The 21,890-nt window shown below is 39.6% G+C and overlaps 1 protein-coding gene across 1 annotated transcript; it reads left to right on the forward strand.

Annotated features, from left to right (window-relative positions):
• Window positions 1–6: 6 nt before the first annotated feature.
• Window positions 7–689, forward strand: LOC104411468 (potassium voltage-gated channel subfamily C member 1-like). The gene has a single exon (XM_010021889.1). It carries the CDS (start codon window positions 21–23, stop codon window positions 687–689), a length of 669 nt encoding a protein of 222 aa, XP_010020191.1. The 5' UTR covers window positions 7–20.
• Window positions 690–21,890: the final 21,201 nt, after the last annotated feature.

Raw genomic sequence — 21,890 nt, forward strand, 5'->3', positions numbered from 1 at the left:
CATGCCTAATAAGAGACGAGATGGGCCAGGGCGACGAGAGCGACCGCATTGTGATCAACGTGGGAGGGACTAGGCACCAGACCTACCGCAGCACCCTACGCACCCTGCCCGGCACGCGGCTGGCCTGGATCGCCGAACCCGATGCCCACAGCCACTTCGACTATGACCCCCGCACGGATGAGTTTTTCTTTGACCGGCACCCGGGCGTCTTTGCCCACATCCTGAATTACTACCGCACTGGCAAGCTGCACTGCCCCGCGGACGTGTGCGGGCCCCTGTATGAGGAGGAGCTGGCCTTCTGGGGCATTGATGAAACCGATGTGGAGCCCTGCTGTTGGATGACCTACCGGCAGCACCGCGACGCCGAAGAGGCTCTGGACAGCTTTGGTGGGGCACCCCTGGATAGCAGCGCTGAGGACGGAGACATAGATGGCACCGGAGACTCTGGTGATGGTGAAGAGGAGCTGGAGATGACAAAACGCCTAGCACTTAGTGACTCCCCAGATGGCAGGTCTGGGGGCTTCTGGAGACGGTGGCAGCCCCGCATTTGGGCGCTCTTTGAGGATCCCTACTCCTCCAGATATGCAAGGGTAAGCTATGCAATCAGCACGCTCATCAAAACACTCGAACCTCCCTTCAGCCCCACTTCCTCCCAGCATCATCAGGGTTATCCCTGCTGTCACAGCTGAGCAGCCATCCATGTGTGTGGCCATACAAAAACCAGGCAAGGGCTATGGGGACATAACCCACACTCTCAAGCAGGCCCCGTGCATGGAGCATGAGTGGACACCAAGGCATGAGCTCGTGTACTCATCTGTGGGCTTCACAAGGGCCTTATTTTCTAACTGGCTCCTAAAAACCCAAAAAAGCCTGGGGCAGGGTCCTGTTCACGGGCCAGGGAAATCTCCATTATACCAGGTAATTTCCTTCCATGTAGATTTTTACAGTCAGTTGTCCTCAGTAAGGACAGACACCTTGTCCAGCCCTCATATGAGCTAACGGCTGTCTCCCCTTTACAAGATGGAGAAACAATCATGGGAGCAGGCAGTCCCTGGGCAACCAGGGGATTTGGAGAGTTTCTCAGCCTGGACTGGAAAGGGAGTCTGTTCCTTTCTCTTTTCTCATACATACCAAGTTAAATATTTATGATCATGCTTCTCTGAGAATGGGTAATTCAGCTGCTCACTTACCTCCTCACTGTCTTCCCTTGTGGGAAATGCAAAGTATTAATCAGAGGAGAAGGTTCATTCATGTAGAAGGGATACTGTGTTTGACGGGTTTCTTGCCTGGCTACTGAAGGACAACTCCTCCCCTCCTGGTGCCTGCAGTTGTTTTGGAAAGTGAATGCACACTGGTGCAGTTCACAGCGTAGCTGTGGATAAAGATGGTCTTTAACAGTCACCCAACTCATCTAAGTAGGTACCTGTCATGCTATTACATATGAGGATAATTACATTAATTAGGGCCTGATTCTGCTTCTGAAGTCAAAAGTAAAGAAAGCCTTTACTTCAGGAACAGCGGCAGGATTCACCCCTAAGATAACCACATTGATAAGCAAGAAAACAGATGAAGGATAGTGCCTTTGCAAAGAAATTGGTTTGGGTAGATTTTACTCCTCTTTTAGACATACCTTTGTTACGGCATAATTGCTGCCAGCCCTCAGTAGAGATGAGTGGTGCTTCGGTGTGGGAGGATGATCAGTGTTCCTGAGGAGGATCAAAGCAGTGAGATCAGATTAGGGAGCAAATTGGGCGGACGGAGGAAAGGGAAGTGGAAATGCTGACAGCAAGGACAGGGGAACTGGTTGTGTATGAATGGGTGGTGGAAGAGCAACTGCTGGAGACTTGAGGTCTGAGCAGAGATCTTCAGCCGGGAGCCGCCAAGTCTGCAGACTGAATGAATGGGGAAAGCTGGAGTAGAGCCTGGAGTTAAATCTTGGTGCATTTCTACAGATTTTTGTTTGCATACCCTTTGGAGACTTCCTCCCTGAACAAAGACGTTAATATTTTAAATGAATTCCTTTAAACAGCATAGGGTATAAAGGAATAATAAAATATTTACCATGAGATGAAAGGATGATGCTGTTGAATTGCAGCTTTCAAATCCCTGATTTCTGCCAAGAGAACATGGAAACAGAGGGAAGGCTGGAGGATATCCTTCAAAAGGCTTAGTTAGCTTCCTTTAATCAAACCCACTGTTAGCAGGCATTGTTTTGAATAGCAGATCTGTGGTGTCCAGGAATCTGTTGGTAAAACACATTTCAAGTCAAAGCAGTGTGCTTGTCCAAGATTTTGTGAAATGGTCCAAAAGGCAAAGTGATAATGTTGTCTCAATGAAAAGGACTTAAAACCCCTTCTGCTTGGAAGCACTGTGGTATTTTAGGTTGGAGGACAAAATCTATAACCAATACTAAGAGTCTTTGTGATGTACAATCTGGAATTCTAGGAGGACATAAAATCCATTTTCTAATTCTTTATGGGTATTTTCATTTAGGAGTAGGCATTTTATAAAGTGATTTGGGTTGTGGGTTTTTTTGCAGTGGATGTTATGCTGTTATGCTGTCACAATTACATGTGTGTACCTGGTAGAATTCAACCCTCGATTTACTTTTAAGTCGTTCTTTCCTTAAAGTATTGTTAAACTAGAGGAATATGAATTCTGGGCAAAGTTGAAGTGTATACTGAATATTTCATGGCTTAAATATGATTCTTTAACTTGTATCTATGGAGACTAAGGCCTATATGCATTAATATTTTGCATGAAGGAAGATGGCTTTCATCATCAACACATGCATACACTGTCCATTAAGAAGACATTATAAGACACTTAACATTTTCTAATAAAAGCCATGTGTTATGGTTATGGATGTAAAAAGAGATGGGAGGTTGATTTATGCTCCTGTAACCTAACACAGACATTGCAAAAAGACCTCAAAGTAGCTAATTTACAGTAAAATAATTGATAGCATCATTAAAAAGTGCATGGTATATTAAAGCAATCATAAGTAGAACCCCTGTTACCTCACTTTTAATTGTCTACACTACTTTCAATTACAAACTGTATTTCAGTCATGCAAAAATTTAAATGCAGATTGCCATTTTGTCAAAAAAAAAATCACAAAAAATTGTCATCCTAATTGGATCTGAGACTTGTCCTAATGGTGGTTATTGTATACATGTTTGGTGTCTACATATAGCACCAAAATGCACGTCAAGGTAACATCTTAATATAAGCATCAGTTTACATAACCATCATACTGTTACTCTTGGGCAAGTAAAAGGAATACAGTATATGAATATTAAGATGAAATGAAAACCTGCATACCTGAATAAAGCAAGATTTCTCTGGACTATGTCTCATACACTGTTTCAATGAATGCTTAGGAACTGTCTATGGAAAGCTCAGCATTCGATCAAATTAGTCATTCTTGGAGCATTCTGATGGACACTGCTTACAAATACAAGTACCTTTGACTGTTTTGCTTCACTAGCACTTAACTCATACTAAATTACATCTGATCTCATTGTTGATGGCCAGGGAAGACTAGAAGAGCATTTGTGTATATCAGGCAAAATCGGCTAACTCTGCAAATTTTGTCTATTTCTAAACTTACTTTGATGAAGCATACGCTCCCAGTCACTAGTTGTTTGCCTTTAGGTGCAACATAGTCAACAGTCTCTTGTAAAAACAATAGTGTCTGAGTTTAATTAAATTCTATTTTTCTAAACACTAATTTCTTAACTAAGGTAGTTCTTTTCTAAAAAGATGAGACTTTAAAAAATTGCAGTATCTTCTAAATCTAGTAAGAAAAGGTAGCTTGTTTCAAATCACAAGATTGCCTTAGGCACCTACCTTAGTAAGATAAACGGGTGTTACACTTCTCTGTAACTTAAAGAATCCACATTTGGATAAATGGAAGCAAAGTCTGGTACCTGGAGGTCTGAAAAGAGTAACAGATAAGGTGATGGAAAAGATCAGATTTGCAGAGATACTGGGTGCATGTGTAAATTGACAGGCATCCAGGCGTATTTTCAAAAGCATCTGATCAGGCAGATAAATATCACTGCATATCAATGGATACTGTGTACCTAAATTGGAGAAATGTTTCTCTAAAGCTTATTAGAACTGTCTTTGAAAATTTATTTTTTGTGTAGATGCAAAGGAAGAAAGCTACACAGATACACTAAAGCAGCGTATCTGAGAGTTACACTGAAATTCCTGCGTTCTGCACTCGTTAGACTTCATCGGTCCCTCAGTACACAAATGTGTGAAAAATATCTCTTAGCTTTCTCTCTCGTTTATATGTAAATCTGTCATGCTGGTTTTACACTAGCAAAGTTCCCACTGACTTCCTGGAGTTTGTCCTGCAGGTATCTAACAACTTTGACCCCTTCCTCCTCCTCCCCAGCAGGATAAGGTTGTGTTTGTGTTAACTCAGAGTTAGGCTAGTCATTGTTTGGGAACCAAGAGCTTTAGCTGAGATTCTGCACTAGTGTTCATATTCAAATTGGGCAGTTAAGCTTCATTAAAGAACCCTCGGGGAAAGCTTTTGTAGTCTTTCCAAATAAACATTTTTACTGTTTTTAAATAAAAGCTGGTAGGGGTCCTATAGAAAGTCCTCAACAGCTTGACTTGACATCCTAGCATATGCTATACAGCTCTAATCTGGAAGAGGAAAGGCAAATCTCCCACTTACCCTTCCTTCATAGTCTCCCTTCACGTCCTGCACAACAATCTGCTTTCCTCAGTAGGGTGATTTTTGAAGGACAAGTTTCCGACACTGAGAAGGAGACAGGAAAAAGAATAGTGGGGAAGAGCTAAGAAAAGGTTATTCCCTAGGGATTTCTTCCAGCTTTCTTTTGTACATTCAAGAGCATTTCAATCTAGCTGTGTTCATTTAAACTGATTTATCTCCCTATAAACTACATCCTGTAGGTATAAGGCGGCTTATGGAATCCTAGTTCCTGAATAACCATACTGCCTGGAGGCTTAATGGTTGGGGTGTTTTCCTTTACCCTGGCCTAGCGTAGCTACGCTCTGGAACTGGGGAGAGTACCAGGGAGTGGGAATAGATACTCATGACCCTTTACAAGGGGAGCTTTTTCTGCAGCCATCTGAGGTGGGACACAACACACAGGAGTGCTCCATGGTCAGTGCTTCAGGGCATCCTGCTGAGCACAGGAAGATAGGGAGAGAAAGGAGGAGAGCTACCCCACAGCCATCCCTTTCCCACAGACACCCCTCTTCCCAGAAAGTGATCTCGTCAAAGGGGCCCTGCTGGAGGTCTCCCACCTTGGGCCTTTCTGCAAGGTCTGCCCTGCAAAGGCATATCTAATACCTGCACTGAAGCTGGCTGCAGTAATTCTCACCATACACTTTCACAATTAACAAGACAGCCTAATTTTAACTGCACGCTGCATTACAGCTCGGGACAAATGAGAATCTTTCCACATTAAATGAAGTTTCCGCTGCACTTGTAGTATAATGGAATTACAGCTAGACATCTATTAACTACCATTCTATCATTCATTATTAATATAGTTCCTAAAATCCCATTTTATTCCTATTTTCTACCATCTAGGGACACGTTACTGCAAATACTTATATAACCCATTAGTAAGCATGGTATAGTCTTCTCTGCGTCCTGTCTGAAGAAGCCTTTGCAATGCTAGCTAGGAAGTGTTCAGTGCTCACACCAAGTCCCACATTCAGTCCCTATCGAGTTAAGCCAAAGTGGAAGCAGGCACACACACAAATAACTCCCAAGAATTGTCCCTCTGACTTGCAAAGCAATACATTTTTGAACTACCACAGAAGGAAAAAAAAAGAAAAGAAAAGGATCATAACAGCCATGCAGAATCATGACTTCATTGGTTTGAATTGTTCAGAAACGCCCAGGAAGATATGTCTGCCCAGAACATCTTACAATCTCTTTGAAGTCACAACCTCACAGGGAGATGAGAGGGATGATGTTATCCACCTGACAAATACATGGCTGGCTAGTACAGACTTCGCAGTTTTAATTCAAGGAAGGCTTTTTTAAATCCATGTGCCTATTTCCATTTTTATTTCTATTATTCTAAAACCTTAAAAAAAGAACAGCATCTGTTGCCATTTTATTTTTTTTTTCTTCATCTTACTTAATTTTAATGTTTCTAGGTTACAAAATTTACTTGATTTAGCCCAGGCTGTGATTCTATGGATCATACCATCATATGCATACACATATATATACCTTCCTATCACTGCCACCTCCTACAAGGCTGAGTGGGATTTCCATATGAGGAAGGACTTCAAAATTAAACCATCCCAAAATACTTCTGAAAATGTAACTGTGGTGCCACTGAAATCAATATGAATTTAGTGACTGGTTTCAGCTGATATTTGGTCCCTTCTCTCTAATCCATCCCTATGTGTCTTCAATTATTATCTTTGCCCTTCTCCCGACATTGACTATATTGGTTAGGAAAAAAAGGCAACAAAATACTGGTGTTCTCTGTTGGTTTATTATGAGACAAAGGACAAAAAGATCTATGGATCAGTCATAATACTTCTATTTTGGAATGGCTCACAAAAAGGTGATATATTAGACTATACCTAGAAAAACTATTTTCCCATCTCGTTTTTCCTTCTGCTGTGCCATCTAGTATTCAATGGTACTCGGCTTTCTCATTTGCAAAAATACGTGACTGATCTGTGTATATTTATAGTAGTACTTTAGTAAAGTCTATACATACTGCCTTTCTTTTAACATAAGGAGAGATGTTAGCAAATAAGCAACAGAGGGCCCAGCCTTACTGTTACTGAAATTCTGTGCCAAAATTACCACTGACTTGAAGGATAGAAATGAATTTTCCTGCAGTATGGTTCAGGATAACAAATTAATTGCAGTGTACTGCTTTTTTTAATTGGGACGTTGCTTATTTCCATTCCAAAGCACTGAAGTGCAATAGATCTTAGCAATTTATTAGGAACATGCACATTCAAATATATATTTTTATGATTGTTTAAAGACATGAGCATCTCTAGCACATTGCATCAAAAAACAGAGCTCTAATACTGACAAAGCTCTTCATGATCTTACTGGCATTTTTTTACTGCAAAGGACTACAGAATACATCTCCATTCAAACCACAAATGAATGTTCAACCAAATCATATCCAAGCACTGCATTTCATAATAAAAAGGGCTAGCAGGGATATTCAGATTGAAAAATGGGGCCCTAATTGATAATCAAGTGTGTAATTCTTTCTCATGCAAAAACAGATGGCAAAACTGAGTTTCCATTTTGTATAAGCTTGATTTTATGAAATTTCAGTGCATTCTTGGGGGATAAGACTAATAGATCAGCCATTTTGAGATCTTTGCAATTGTATTACAATTAGCTTCTCAGTTACTATAGCTGAATTTGATCTGAGGAAAGAACAGTATTAGAAGGCTGACTAGGCTTTCCTCTACTGAATATTGCATTACATAAATATGTGATTCACTCCAAATGGTACATAGAAGTGTTAGGATCGGATGGAATCAGAGAAATCTATGGAGAACCACCCCCTCCCCTGGAATATAAACCAAATGCTGTCATTTCTGGAATAATTTTTACATCTCCTGTGCTCAGTAAGGACCCAGATTTTGCTATCTTTACTCCTACTCTTGTAGTGATAGCTTACTCCAGGAATATCCCCATTTCCTTCGGGCTGAGAACAAGGTACTACCCAACAGGGGTACAGGTGGAAGGGCCAGGCCCTAATTGACTTTCATTTCTTTCAGATATGATTTATAAGACATAATGGGGGTTCAATAAATCACGCTATAAAAATTAAGAATAAATCTCGGTTCAAGGCTTTTTGCAGTGATTGCTTATGATGTAAGACCCTTTAATGACAGTGAGTTAAAATTGCATTGTAATGTCCCTTTGTAAATGCAATAAATCTCAGATTTCAGTGTGCTGCGGACAGCTAGCAATGTGTGTGCTGCTGCACATGAGCTACCAACACAGGCACACGCTGCTGGCACACGCTTACATAATTATGTTGATACTTCAGGAGCAGCAGTAAATCTCAGCACTGCTAGATTTACTTTGAGAAAATGTTCGATCAAGAGCATTGTGGTGTTGTGACCACATTAAATCGTTAAAATATCCTACTGGCTTTTTACTTGAAAACCTGGGAAAGAATGCCCCTTTTAAGATGCAGAAAGATGGATTATTTGGTTTTAAATAACAAAGGCAAAGCCCATTCCTACTGACTCTAATATTTTCTGGAGCCAAATACAACTTAAAATGTGCATTTATTTGGGTCTGCACAACCACACTGAATCCATCTTCTTCCCTAATTTCCTGGATCATCTAATCAGCATTAGCAAAAAAATTAAAAGTGTACACAGAAGTGTATAGTGTATTTCTGTTCAACAGGGTAATAGCTCCTTGTTTCAAATGCAGCAGAATCCCTATTCCTGCCCACGTTTTCCCTCAAAAAAACCCCCAACCCCACATTTAAAACATTACCTGTATTTCCCTATAAAAATACAGAAACATCTGGTCAGTTCAGGTTGCTTATTGTTTGACATGCATCAGGAATTCAGCTGCAGATTTCACTTTGAAAATTTACTCCAATAACCTTGTTCTATTTTTCCGTTTGGATTCTTGCAGTCTTTAGTACGCCAGATCAATTGGCAGGTATAGATGGGGGAAGCCAGTTTTGTGGTTTATCCAGTTATTAATTAAGTGAAAATCTTCAATCGGAATGCTTCTAATTTGATAACAGAATTTAAAAAAAATGAATAGGGAGAAATCCCTAAAAATACTGAGCACCTACGACCTCCAGAAGGGAGGTCAGGTCTTATACCAGAAAAGGACATGGGCAAGGAGTTAAGAGAATATCAGTAAAATCCCCCCCAAGGACCCCATAGGGCCACTGCCACAGCTATCACTGATTTCAGTGGGATCCAGCCAGAGACCAGTGCAGACCTATTTCAGGCAAAATTTTCCAGGACAAGAACAATTGTGTAATTGCCAGAGCACTCAATTGCAAAAGGGCTTGCCTTCATAGCAGCCTCTGATCTCTACTCTAGAAACAAGACAACATGATATCAGCCACATTGTGCTATTCCTGTTTCTTTTTCTTTTTTTTAACATGGATCTCCCCATTGCTTCTAGTGTGGAGTTTTGCAAGATACCTAGTGACAGTACATCTTAGCACTTCTCGGGAATGTGTTCTGCATAATGCAGAACTGATTTTAACTCAGGCTTTTTCCAGTAAAGCACTTGTAAGGACAAACCAAGAACAACCTAACTGTGCTATGATACCTCAACCAATACCAGACTGAGTCAGTTGCTGGGGACTGGGGGGATGTTTGGTTTTCTTTTTATGGGGTGCTAGCACATCAGCTTAGATCTGAATTTTCCTTAAGCAATATAGAAATTTAGTGTTCAGCTGTCAGGAGATGCGTGTTTGTCCTACCAAGAAGTCCCAAAGGTACTAGTGATTTATTAAAAGACCTAATGTAAATTTCAAAACTGTACAGATTGCTTGAAGTGTTAGTTATGTCTCAGCAGCAGGAAATCAATAGTGCAAAAGTGCATTCACTGTTCTAAAGAAAACATCTTTTGGAGAACCTGCTCCGCTAAGAAAAGCAGCTCAGTTTACCTTGTGTCACTGACACAGACTAAAGGCAAAGTTTGAAATTCAATAGCAATTCTATAGCATCTTCAGCTCCAATCCACAAATCTTCACATCAGCTACAGCAACGCCTAAAACTGACCATTTTCTGTCATCAAAGGGTATCTTGGCTAGGACAGCAGGGTAAGCCTTTGTTCTTACTAGGCAATATTTAACATTCGTTCAGAAGAGTCCACACTTGTCCACAGACATATACACAGACCTACACAGTGTGTATTTACTAGAAAGCAAAAAAACTCCAAACCCTAAAAAAAACCCCAAAACCTGAGATTTGGACAGATGATTGCAAGCAACTGAATGAACACAGTTTATCAAGTAAGCATTTGTTAGCAGATCTAGCTAAAGTCATTAATTGTGCGCCCTACTTGCTTGCCTATGTTAGCTCTGAAAAATCCTCTCAGGGGTTTCAAGCTAGCATCTACAGAATGCCACTTGTACAAAGGCAGGGGATATTCATATAGCTCAACAAATGAATATAACAGCACAAGCACACAAATGCCATGTTATATTAGCTCATTATTTGGGTATGCTTCAGTCCTTCCCATTTTCTAGGAATTTTACTCTGTGTGGAATCATGTAAGACATTTAATCTTAATACTTAATTTTCAAAATAGGAAAACACTTTTCTCAGGTTACTTGCTTTGCATTTTTTCATCTCTCCCTTAGTAAATGTTTATTGCAGTAACTGGCACAACAGTGTTATAAACTCTGCTGATGCTTCCTGCTATTGCCATAAAACCAGCAAGTTAAAAGTAAGCACCTCTGGGTCTATACTCAGATGTAGTGTTTCCCAAACCAGCCTGGGCTGGAGTATATCACCCAAAGCTATGATCCTTCAAGAAGTGCAGTGTGCGTGTGAGCTCTGCGAGCCAGTGCAAAGACAGCAGGGCTGGGCACCCGCCACCTCTCCATCACATCATCTACCAGTTGGTTCCTACATCTTCACTTCTGAGGCCAGACTCATGAAAGGACATAGCCAAATAAGAAGTTTCAGTTGTTCAAACTTACAATTCCCAAAACACTAACCCTGGAGATATAATTTTTTTAAATGCATATTAAAATTTCCCAGTGCCTACAGGATTGTTTCTACCTGTGCTCAGAACTGTTTCAGTATTGTTGGCAACTGCCTTATATCAAAGCCTTGTTAATACCTGTAATTTTTCTTTGCTAACAGGCACAGTCATGTCACATACAAACTGAATATAAGCTGTTTTCAAAAACGCTACGTTTTTGAGGGGGAGGGGTTGTTTTGTTTTTTTTTCCTTGGAGTGTGAAATTTCAGGTTTAAAATATCTTACTCCAGCTGCAGGATTTCACATTTTCATCTGTCTCTGCTCAAGAGACTTCTCAACTTAAGACAGCTGCATAATGCAGGCAGTTAGTGAAGGTGATCCAGTTTGTACAGCATGAGGAATTTGCAAACCAATATACTGGGTATGTTTCAAAACAGCATTTCCCAGTAATGTGGAACCAAAAGCTGTTCCCGTGTGGTAATTCTGGGCTACTGAATTCAGCAAGACTAATAGCAGAAAACAGATGTATATAGTGACATTGTCAGAAACAGCATTACTTCAGTGTGTGACAGGGCTAGTTTTTTATTTTCACTCACCACTTTGAAACCAGTTCCTATTCGGAAATAACTGTACATCATCATCATGCAGTTGACTCTGGGCTGAGCCATGTGCAATGATTCAGTGATCTCTGCGTAGCCCCTATGGAGAAACAACGTACAAAACATACAAGAAAGTATGAGATGATATGCAGAAGCAGAGAGAACTTTTACACCCCAGAGTCTTAGCAGTTCTGCCATGCTGAAAAGTAAGCTCCCAAGTCAGCGTAAAGACACATCACATAATTTGTTTTGAAAAGACCTACATTTCCCAGGGCTATCAATCTGTCACCTCTCACTCATGCCATATAAATACAAGCATTCTTGAAGGCTGCCTTTTCATCAATATTTTAACATAAACATTCTTTTAATTTAAATGGAAATCAATCACTTACGTTTTATTACTTTTTAATAAAAGTGCATTATTACCACTAAAGGTAAGTGGTCTCATTTAAACTATTGCCAGGATAAATTTAACTTGGGAAAGCACTGTAACAAGTCTTTGCAAGAAGCCTTTTATAGCATGTATGTTTTAGCTCTGGTATCAACAACCAACACAGAAGTGATCAATAAACATTCTGGCTATTACATTCACTGCCTTTATGATACATGTAATACTAGTTCAAAATCATACTGGAAATGGTGAAGGATATATTGTTAAATATCCCTCTCTACTGTAATTTTCCTTATATAGGAATCTTGCCAGGGACTCTAATGAAGCAGAGGCAGTTTTGCAGTTTTACCATCTGTTATCAAATCTACTCCTGCTGTAACAGAAACACAATTGTATTAGAATTTAGAAGTGACAAAGACTGAAAAAAATATTTCCTTTCATTGTTTCAATAGCTTTGCTGTGCAGTCTAAGGAACAAAATGTTTCGACAAAAAACATTTTAAAAATGCACTAATTAACACCCAAAATATAGCAAAAGAATAGAGTTTTGCCCCATAACCACGACACAATGAAAAAGTATAAATAAGAAATCATGTTATATTCCACAGCCTTCAGATTTAGATTTTAATTCAGGGTAACATATCCTTTTTTACATCCTACAGAAGAAAAAAAACCAAACCACAAAACAACCCCCACCCCAAAACAAAAATATGAATTATCGTTGAACATTTTACAAATGATAGATCTGTGCTACCTAATATAGGACCATAGGATCAAACTGCAGAGAACTTAGGAACTGAATCCTCCTATCCCTCTTTCCGTCCTGGGTAAGGACCTGCAGGGTAAAAACTCCAAAGAACACTACAGTTTAGCTTCACTTATGTGCAATGGACTAAAAATGAATACTTAATATTTATATGAATCATTGTCAGTGTCAAGTAAGATGAAGCTTATAAAAATAGAACCAAATCAGGGAATGAGTTTTAAGACTCAGTGGGTAAATGCCTCTTTACGTACGGTATTATTTATAGGTATTTTTCTAATCTGTTCTGTCATCTTGTCTCTTAAATTATTAGAAAGGAAGAAAGAAGGAACTACGGCAAATGTAGATTAAAGAGAAATCTTACTGGGAACTGTGGCAGAAATATGAGCAAAAGCTATGAAGTTTGGAGCTGTGTTTCTAGGCTTGTTCTCTGTATGTTCTACATTAAAACCATTCCAGCCTGTTTCATAATAAAATATGTATGGGTTTTTAACTACTGTCTTGCAACAAGAGGAATGGTCTTTTTAAGACTCTGTGTTTGGCATCCAAAAGGCCCACTATGGCATCTGAAAATGTGCTGAAAACAAGCTAATTACAAGCAGGTTTCAGACACTGGGCTAACCCTTGTGTCAGTGGTCTTGCTAAGCCTTGGACATCCTGCAGATGCAAAAATCCCCTTTAGATATGAATGATGATCTCACAAAGAAGGTCACAACGGGGATTTCAGCATCAGATCCTGATTTTCATAGCTCCCTTTGAAGTCAGTGACAGCTGCAGATGGTCTCTTTAAGTTGATCCCCAAAGGTTCTAGTATTAAAAACTTTTTAAAATGTCAGTTGCAATAGCTTTGTGTGTCTGTTTATCACCATTTGATAAGGAGACTGCCAGCACTAATATCTCCCTGTATCAAGAGATTCTGTGAGTCTTAAGCATTTATAAAAATACTTTAAAAACTTTTACAAAAAGGACATGATATAAACAAAATATTATTAGAATTGTAAAAGCAATATTCAATATTGAAATGCAAAATAGATTAAAATCATCTTGTAAGAAAATTCAAAGGAAGGGGGCACATCCACAATGCTTACACTGGGTTCTTGCAAATAGGGGAAAATTATCGTTCATGTGTAGGAATCTAGGGAGGTCATCCTTATTTTCTTTCTGCTAGGAGGTGAAGAACTCAGCTAGGCAGCAATTAAAGCCATTTGTCCCGTTATGCAAAGACTGACATTACACAACCTCCATTGGACAGGAATTAAAACGGGGTAAAGTAGGCACCTACTCTCTTCCCTGGATCTACGTGGTTATGAAATACTGCACAGGGGGACTACATATCTGAGTACCATTTTTATAAGCATGAATGTGAAGTGCTTTTTTGTACTCTTTTCATCCAGGTGGGATTTCAAAGTAGCTGTGTATCTGCCGAGAACACAAGTGCTCTGATTTTACGGCATTTCTTGCAAATATAAGCTTTTCCTGCTCTTTGTTTCAGCACTGTCTAATTCAGATGAATGGGAGATTTGCTCCAATCTCTTTTTATCTGATTGTCCTAAATGTATTTTTGAAGTAATATGTATATATTTACAGGTGCATGAATTATGGTAAATTTAAGCAGAGATCCTAAACAGGAATGTTAGTAACAACAGTGCTTTTTTTTTTCCCACCACAAGGACATCTGATTGCATTGTTCATCCCAATAGCCAACCAGGTTTTATTTAGCAATGCCAATCTAACAGCTGTGATTTCCACTTATGGTGGCTGTGGGCACATCATTAATTCCAGCAACTGCAAAACTTATAGTAGAAATCCCTTTCTGAGGCATCCCGTGCTCCTCACTTTGATAACTCTAGCAAAAGAACAAAACAAATAATAGAGAGATTTCTATTATAAGCTTGTACATGACTGTCCAGGTACAGCAGTAGTTTGGTCTAAAGATCTTCCTACAAGAGCTGTAATGTACACAGATGTCAAAGGGCTCAGAAATACATTCAGAAAAACACAGTAGACAAGTTATATGTGGAAACTTACGTTCACAAGCCCTGTACAGTGTTTATTGAGAGACCAGAAGCTGTATTTTGAGAGGCATATCAATAAAGATTTGGGTACAGATGGAAAAAAAAATATCTTCTCATTCACTACTTGCACTGCATATGATACTAGCTATAATAAAGAAAAATTTCAAGGTGACATAAAGCTATTAAGCTGTGTAATTCCTGCTAGTACTTACTGCAAGTGCTCACTGCAGTCCTGCTATTAAAATGCCCACAGGCCACAAAAATGCTCTTAAGCAACTCACTAGCCCAAATTATGAATTCTTCTAGTTAATAGAACTCACCACAGACTTGCAGCTTAGGGTAGAATGCTTTTTTCTCCCTTAAAATACACCTGCCTTCATAAAAACACTAAATAGTCACTCATGGGTTTGAATCATTATGCTGAGGCAGTGATTTTACTTTTTAAACACATGCATACAAAGAGATGAGCCAAAAGTAAAGTCACCATGCATGTCAGCAGCCCCTCTTCAACATTTATTCCACAGCCTTATTTGTCTTTCATATTCAGCTACTTGTGAGGTTTGCAAGGGAGGGAAAAGGTTGATGAGTTTTTGGGGACTTTGTGTTCTTGGAAACTTTGCAGATGTTTAGGGAGCCTTGCGAGTTTGAAGTCTGCAGGATAAATACAACAAATTTTGTTAAATGTTTTCAAGGGAAAAAAGGATTTTGTATGAATCTTCCTTCAAATGATTCTCAGCCTGGATTTGTATTTCTCTAGCCCTTTGCGGACATGAAACCACTCTTCCTTTTAGAAGGATCAACATCATCTTGTCCTTCTGATTGTTCCTTTCTCACTCAGAGACTATGGCACCATCTCTGTTTTTTACACATCATTTTAATTGTTGTTGGATAACTGATCTGCTCACAGAGGATGGGATGCTATGCAGTGGAGGAACTGCAGTCATCATCAGACATTAGAAGGACACTCTCTTGAAGAGGAACTACAGAAAATAGTGGTTCCAATGACAGCAATCAGAAGGAAAATGCCTGGAGTAAGATGTATCAACAGTAAATAGGAGATGGAAGGAAGCTTCAGAATTAGAAGAATAAATCAATGTGAAGAGAGGGAAGTTCCACCCCTCAATGTTCACTGGACACTGAAGAACAAAGAGTGTTGGGACACTGGAAAGGCACTCAGTCAATCAGAACCAGACAAATCAGAAGCCCAGTAGTAGAGAAACAAGACCATCAAGAGGTTGAAATCTCAGACCGTGGCAATTTACAGCAAATCCTTTCCCAGCAAGGTGAGAACAACCTTAGGAGAGTAATCCAAATGAGTTAGCAACATGCCAATACATTCTGCATGTGCTGCAAGCAAGAAAGAAGCCCTCACAAGAGCTCAGGAAGAAGGGAATTTGCAGTAATAGATTTTGTGGTCACATTTGGCTGCTGTGAGCTTGCCAAAGAACAAAAAAAGGGTTAGGCTCCACAGCAAAAAGCCTCATATATTAACACCAGTGCTAGCACTGGAGAAGCCTGTGCTGTAAGGACATTTGAGGACTTTGGATACTGTGCTGTGATGCATTCAGTTTTTCCTGCGGCCTGTGAAGGTCAAACACCTTGACAGCTGGCACAAGAGCTTGACAGGGAAAAAAAAGAGGCCAACTTCATCTCTTTAAGAGCTCCAGGACCTCAGCGTTTCAACCCAGCCAAAGCAGCTTTTTTGCTTAGGAGTCCTGCACAAGAAGTGTGACCTTCACCACACACACAGAGCTCCGATCCAAGACTAAATGGGATTTCAGGAGAAAACAACTGGCCTAATAAATGTACAGGGTGCTTAGGGAAATGAGAAGGAGCCACAGGCTTTTGCTCTGTCAGACTAAGACACCACACAAGTTTTGGCAGCAGTCCCCATTGGGATTATTCTGGGGCGATTCTCATTGTATGTTAAATCCATGGTACAATTAGCATGCCTTCACCACTGTTTGATCACATTAATTAAAAAAAAAGGCCAGAATAAATGGGCAATCTTTAATTCAGAATATATGCTGTCTAATGAAAAGATGTGGCTTGTTAATGTATTCTGTTCACTGAGGACTCCAATACGAATATAAATTTAAGATTCAGATAGAGCAACGGAGTTGAAGCAACAAGGAGAGATAAGGTAGTAGACAGAGTGGTACGATCTTACCAACTCTTGATCCGACTTCAGGTGTGACCTCTGGCAAGTTGCAACTTCTTGATGGTGATTTACACCTATAATCAGGATAATGGAACATTATTTATCTACCTCTTCTGGGTATTGTGGAGACTAATTAATGTTTGCACAGTAATTTGGAGATAAATTGGAGATGCTGGATGAATTTCCAGTCTCACATTTGCTTTCAGCAGGTGAAGTGAGGACATCTTTTCAACACAGAAAGAATGAAAACTGTTCTCAAAATAAATCAGAGACATCAGAAGGCAATCATATCTTTGCTTCATTCTGATTATTCAGCATTCCTTAGTAAGATTGACAGGAAATGAGAAAGCAAAGCTTCCGTTGATCAGGGAGGTAAAATTTAGGAACATTTATCACTGTATCTACAAAACCTTTCTAAACAACAGTTTAAAATTCAGAAGATTCTTTTTGCTCTTTCAGATAAAAAAGTAAGACACACCCAGTAGGACGTGCGTAACAGGCTGACAGATCTACTAAGTAACTTTTAATTAAATAATGACAGCTTAAAAATGGAGTAAAAATAAAATGTACAAAATTAAAGCACTAGCAGACTTAATCATACCCTATATTTTAACTGGCCGCAGTTTACAGCAACCTTATAAAGCCAGAAAAGCGTCTAAGTGAATGAACCCATTTTCTCCATAATCTGAATAGAGGATTCAAATTGAAGGAGCAAGTTATACATCAGCCCTGAACTGGCAATAGAATGAACCCTTGATTTTTATTTTTGTTGTTGTCAGAAAACACGTTCTGCCTTCCCAGAACAGGCAGACTAAGTATGAGCTGAGAGCTGTGTCTAGCAAAGTGGGTCTCTTCCAAGAGGACAAACACCCTACAGAGTAAGATGCCAGAGCAGATGCTGTATATGCTGACGCCCGACATACACTGAAGCTCTCTGAGCAATCACAGAAAGGCACAGAGCACACTGGGAGCAGTCACATTTTTCTCAGCTGTGTTGGCTTTATCTCCAGGATCATCTTTTTATTATGAGACCTCTGACAGAAAGGCATCAGACAGATATTGAAGATAAGCTGTTCGCTTCCTCAGGAAACATTCAGCCAGAAGTGGCAGAGGTACCATGACAGAATAGGATGAGAGGTAAAGAAGTCAGGAGAGACACAGCAGAATGACACTTTGGACCTCTTCTGTCACTGGCAGTATGTTGGGACAGGGAGTAGCCTAATTATTCCCCCGAAAACTCAAGGAGCGAGGCAGATGAAGCAAGAGTTGCATATCTGCTTCATAAATACCAATCTCTTTGGAAATACCTTTGGACTAGGATGCAGACCACAGGGTGTGTTGGAAATGTGTGAACAGCACAAGACCCACTTTTGCTGGTGCCTTCTTCCACTGTAATAGTCTGGTAATTCTTACTATAGGCAAGCAGAAAATAGCTGGGTGCTTTGATACTACGCTGGAGCCATTGTGTTCCTCAAAAAAATGCACTGGTTTTGAAGAATGAATTCTAACGCATATTTACCATGGTTTTATTTCCTTATGGCATACAGTGATGGCCTGAAATTGCTTATATCCTAGTTGTCTAATTCAAGGGGTCAGGCGTGTCAAACTTGGCCTCCCTGGTGGGTTTTTTTTGGAGTAATTCCCAAAGGTACCATACTCCTCTTCCAAACAGAAGAGCAAGGGAAAGCTGCTGTAATTTTAACAAAACGCCTCTTTCTTCCTCAGTGTTCACCGATTATAATGAATGTGAAGTTAATCAAAACTCAAAGCAAAGCAAAATAAGGTCAGAAAGCAATTATATTAGAAATATGTTCCCCAGTCATTTGCTTGCTTTTCATGCTTTAGCAATGTTGGAATTTCAGTATTTATGCAACCACCATAGAATTTTCTAGGTCTGAATCCTACTTCAAAAGCAGAAACTTCTCATCAACCAACCCCTTCAGGTCCAAGCCCAAGAACTTTTTCTTGGGGAGGGTGGGGGAAGAGAAATAAGCTTCCTTTTAAGTCTCCTTCACACTTTCAGCCTCCTCACATGCTACCACTGCATCACTATCAGGCACCTTCCTTCCTGCTTACTGCAGATCAAGTCAAGGGCACTTTGAATCACCTGGGATACACTGCCTTATAGCACACAGCCCTTGCAGAAAGAAAACCTCCAGGGAAATCAGTTTATCAGTTTATGGCAGATTTCTTATTGTGCCTGGTTAACAGCATATGTATCCCTGTCCTTTTAGTGCAAACTGGAATAAATGTTATTTACTGAAACTACATAGCCAAAAAGCATGCTTTAAAAATACACACTGTAATCAAACGTCTGTTTGTAATACTTATGACATGGCAGATTGACTTACACACCAGGCATACATTTCGATGGTTAATTTTGAGCCCTAATGCAGCAGAGCAGTCTTCTATCTGGCTGGTGTCTATCCTTTTTCAAAAGGCAAAGGAGTGCATAAATTATGTTTAAAAAGAGGTAGGCATTTTCTACCCACAGTATAGAGTCACTGTAGGCGGATTATTATCCAGGAATACCAGAGGTAAGAAGTCTGTGATTTAACCCATTCTTTGTAGTCTCCTTGCCTGCTATTGTTTTTACTGCTGACAGCCTGAAATTATCCATGTGATGGGATTTTTCAGGTAGTTCATCAGCACAGCAGCTGCATTTCTGACAGTCAGCAGGAGTTAAAGCCTAACCCAAGGATTTTATTTTGAAATAATACCAGGTAAGCCCAGCCCAGCAGTAGCATCCAGTTGCCTCTGCTGATGTTGGCAACTATGAGATTGTTCCAGTTTACTTCTGTTAATATTTTCCTCACTGGATCCTGCACTATAAATACAATATAAATATTAGCATAACAGAATGAACTCTACACCATCTTACAGATGACCAGCAGGATTTTGAAGCCTATTTCTTCTGCAGTATCTTTACTACTGGGTAAAATAGAAATCAGTAGCTTTCACACTGCAGACTGAGACATTTGTATGTCAGAATATGGACATGAGCTTTAGCTAATACAAACAGGCATAGAGATGTTCAGCTGAACTTACTCCAGCTGCACTTACTTACCTGCACTTACTCCAGCTGAGAACTTGGCCTTCTACATGGAGCTCAAAGAAAATATTCTGAATTGTGATAAAGAAAAAATAATTGGCACAGGGCTGAGCATCCCTAAATTCCAGTGATTTGCCTACAAGTTGCTGACAGTGAGCAAAAATAGTACCTGTAAGAACAGCCAAAAAAAGAAGAGGATTTATAAATGTTTAAGATGAGTTTTATATTATCTATGGTATCACTGTTCATCTTCTACACTTATTTATACAAGGAAACTAAAATTTGGCTTGTCCATAACACCATTTTTTTCCAGAAATCTAAAATACTTCACAAAAATGACTTAATCCTTTCACCGTTTCACTCCTGTCCGTGGCAGCGACATAGCAGCTGCCCCTCCCACCTTCCTCTTTGCCATCCTCTGCAGATACTACCATTAGTGACTTGGCCACACTGGCTCACAAGCTGCTCAGTTTAAAACTATCAATCACCAATAAACTGAAATTCTTATTTCTACTCTGAACCTCAGGGGTGCTAAGCAGAGCTTCCATCATAGTCAGAAATCTCCTACCCCGTAACAAAGGATACTAAACAGTGTCAGCATTCCTTCACCTTCCTTCAGCAGCCTGTGCATGGGATTGCCTAAGGGTCCCATTTTAAAACCCACGCGTGTGGAATTTATCGCTTCATGTTTCCATTACTTCTTATAGCAATACTTCAGTTAATCAGTTGAGATCAGCCATCGTATATGGAGCATTAAGGTAAAGGCTCCTCAATAAACAGAAGTGTGGGCAATTACACTCTGACTACCGTAAACTCCTGAAGTACGTCTCTCAAGTAAAGCCCTGCTCAGCTCTTCTCCTGGAGTTCTGGAGTAGTTGTTGTATTTTGTTTAGTAGTTGACCTCTGCCACTCTGTACTTGCTGTTATAGCTGAGCTGAAATTCTTATCTGTGATCTTGTCGGGGCTGAAATTTTTATTTTGCAGCTATTTCCACTTTCCACCCAAATAAAAGAGAACACAAAGAAAGAAGAATTTTATTTTTCCACTCTTTTGTAATGCAAATCACAGGGAATGATTTTAAGATAACATAGAAACTAAGGGCACCATCAGCATAAATCTAAATTCTGTTTCAAGACTGCCAAATGCTGCTGCTCAGGAATAGATAGATACAGAGATTTCCAAAAATAACTTTTCCACCCTGAAAAATTCACACAAGATTCCCACTAAAAAAAAAAAAAAAAATTAAAACGCATACTACAGTGTTTATTACTTTATCATCCTGAATGTTACTCAGTGTTTTTTGAAGGAACGCTCAGAGGCCTCAGTAAAGAACAAGTCCATGCTATACTAGCTCATTTAACTAGGGAGACTAATACTGCTTTCAGTGGTAATTAATATGAGCAAAAGAACCTTAATTATACAGATACATACATACATACATATATTTAAAATCTGAGAAACGTGTCCTTCTTTTCTACAAATGTGGAGCCTAGCTGAAAACTAGATAATATATCTTTCTGCGGAAAATAGAGCAGATATCCCTTCCCAGAATTAACCTTTGGAACCTTAAGTCATCACATTTTTGAAGTTAGAAAAGTTACTGGGATTTTTAATAAGTTTTTGTACTCTTTGAGCCCTGAAAAGACGAACTGATAGCAGCCTATTCTTTTTTCTATAGGTGTGACTTACGAATAAATAATCCCCACACATTTCTGAATATTTCTAAAGCATTCATAAAATAGTTGTCTAACATACCCCACAGACAGCCATTTGTGGTAAGACCTCTGGCCTCCTATATCAAAGTCCATCAATGAATCCAGTCTTCCCTTTGCATATTCCTAAATTTGTGTCCCTCTGTAAGAAAAGGGTAACACCAGTGGAAACAGGCATTTAAATGCTATTTCTCTTAATACCTGTAGTTGTATTTTCTTTTACTGCCTATATACTATAGCTTTTTCTCATGAGGATGTTTTCCTATCACAAGGTCACAGACACTAGGGCAGTCATGTCCATGTATCCAATTTTAAACCCTATGCTACTCCAACGTAATATAATCAGTTTTCCCAGGGAGAAAGATACTTTTCCCAGGGATGGCTGTCATCTTGGGTCTCATCAGCTTTCAGATTTCTTAGCTAAGCAGTTTTTACTGATACTTCAATTGTTATTTTTTAAAATAATCCTTTTTTCCAAGGACCACCCCAAGGAAAAACAGATTCA

The sequence above is a fragment of the Nestor notabilis genome, unplaced genomic scaffold, assembly GCF_000696875.1.
Source record: "Nestor notabilis isolate BGI_N333 unplaced genomic scaffold, ASM69687v1 scaffold15739, whole genome shotgun sequence".
Taxonomy (NCBI): domain Eukaryota; kingdom Metazoa; phylum Chordata; class Aves; order Psittaciformes; family Psittacidae; genus Nestor; species Nestor notabilis.

Coding starts and splice junctions, on each gene's coding strand:
- LOC104411468 (XM_010021889.1), top strand. CDS start 21: ATGGGCCAGGGCGACGAGAGCGACCGCATTGTGATCAACGTGGGAGGG.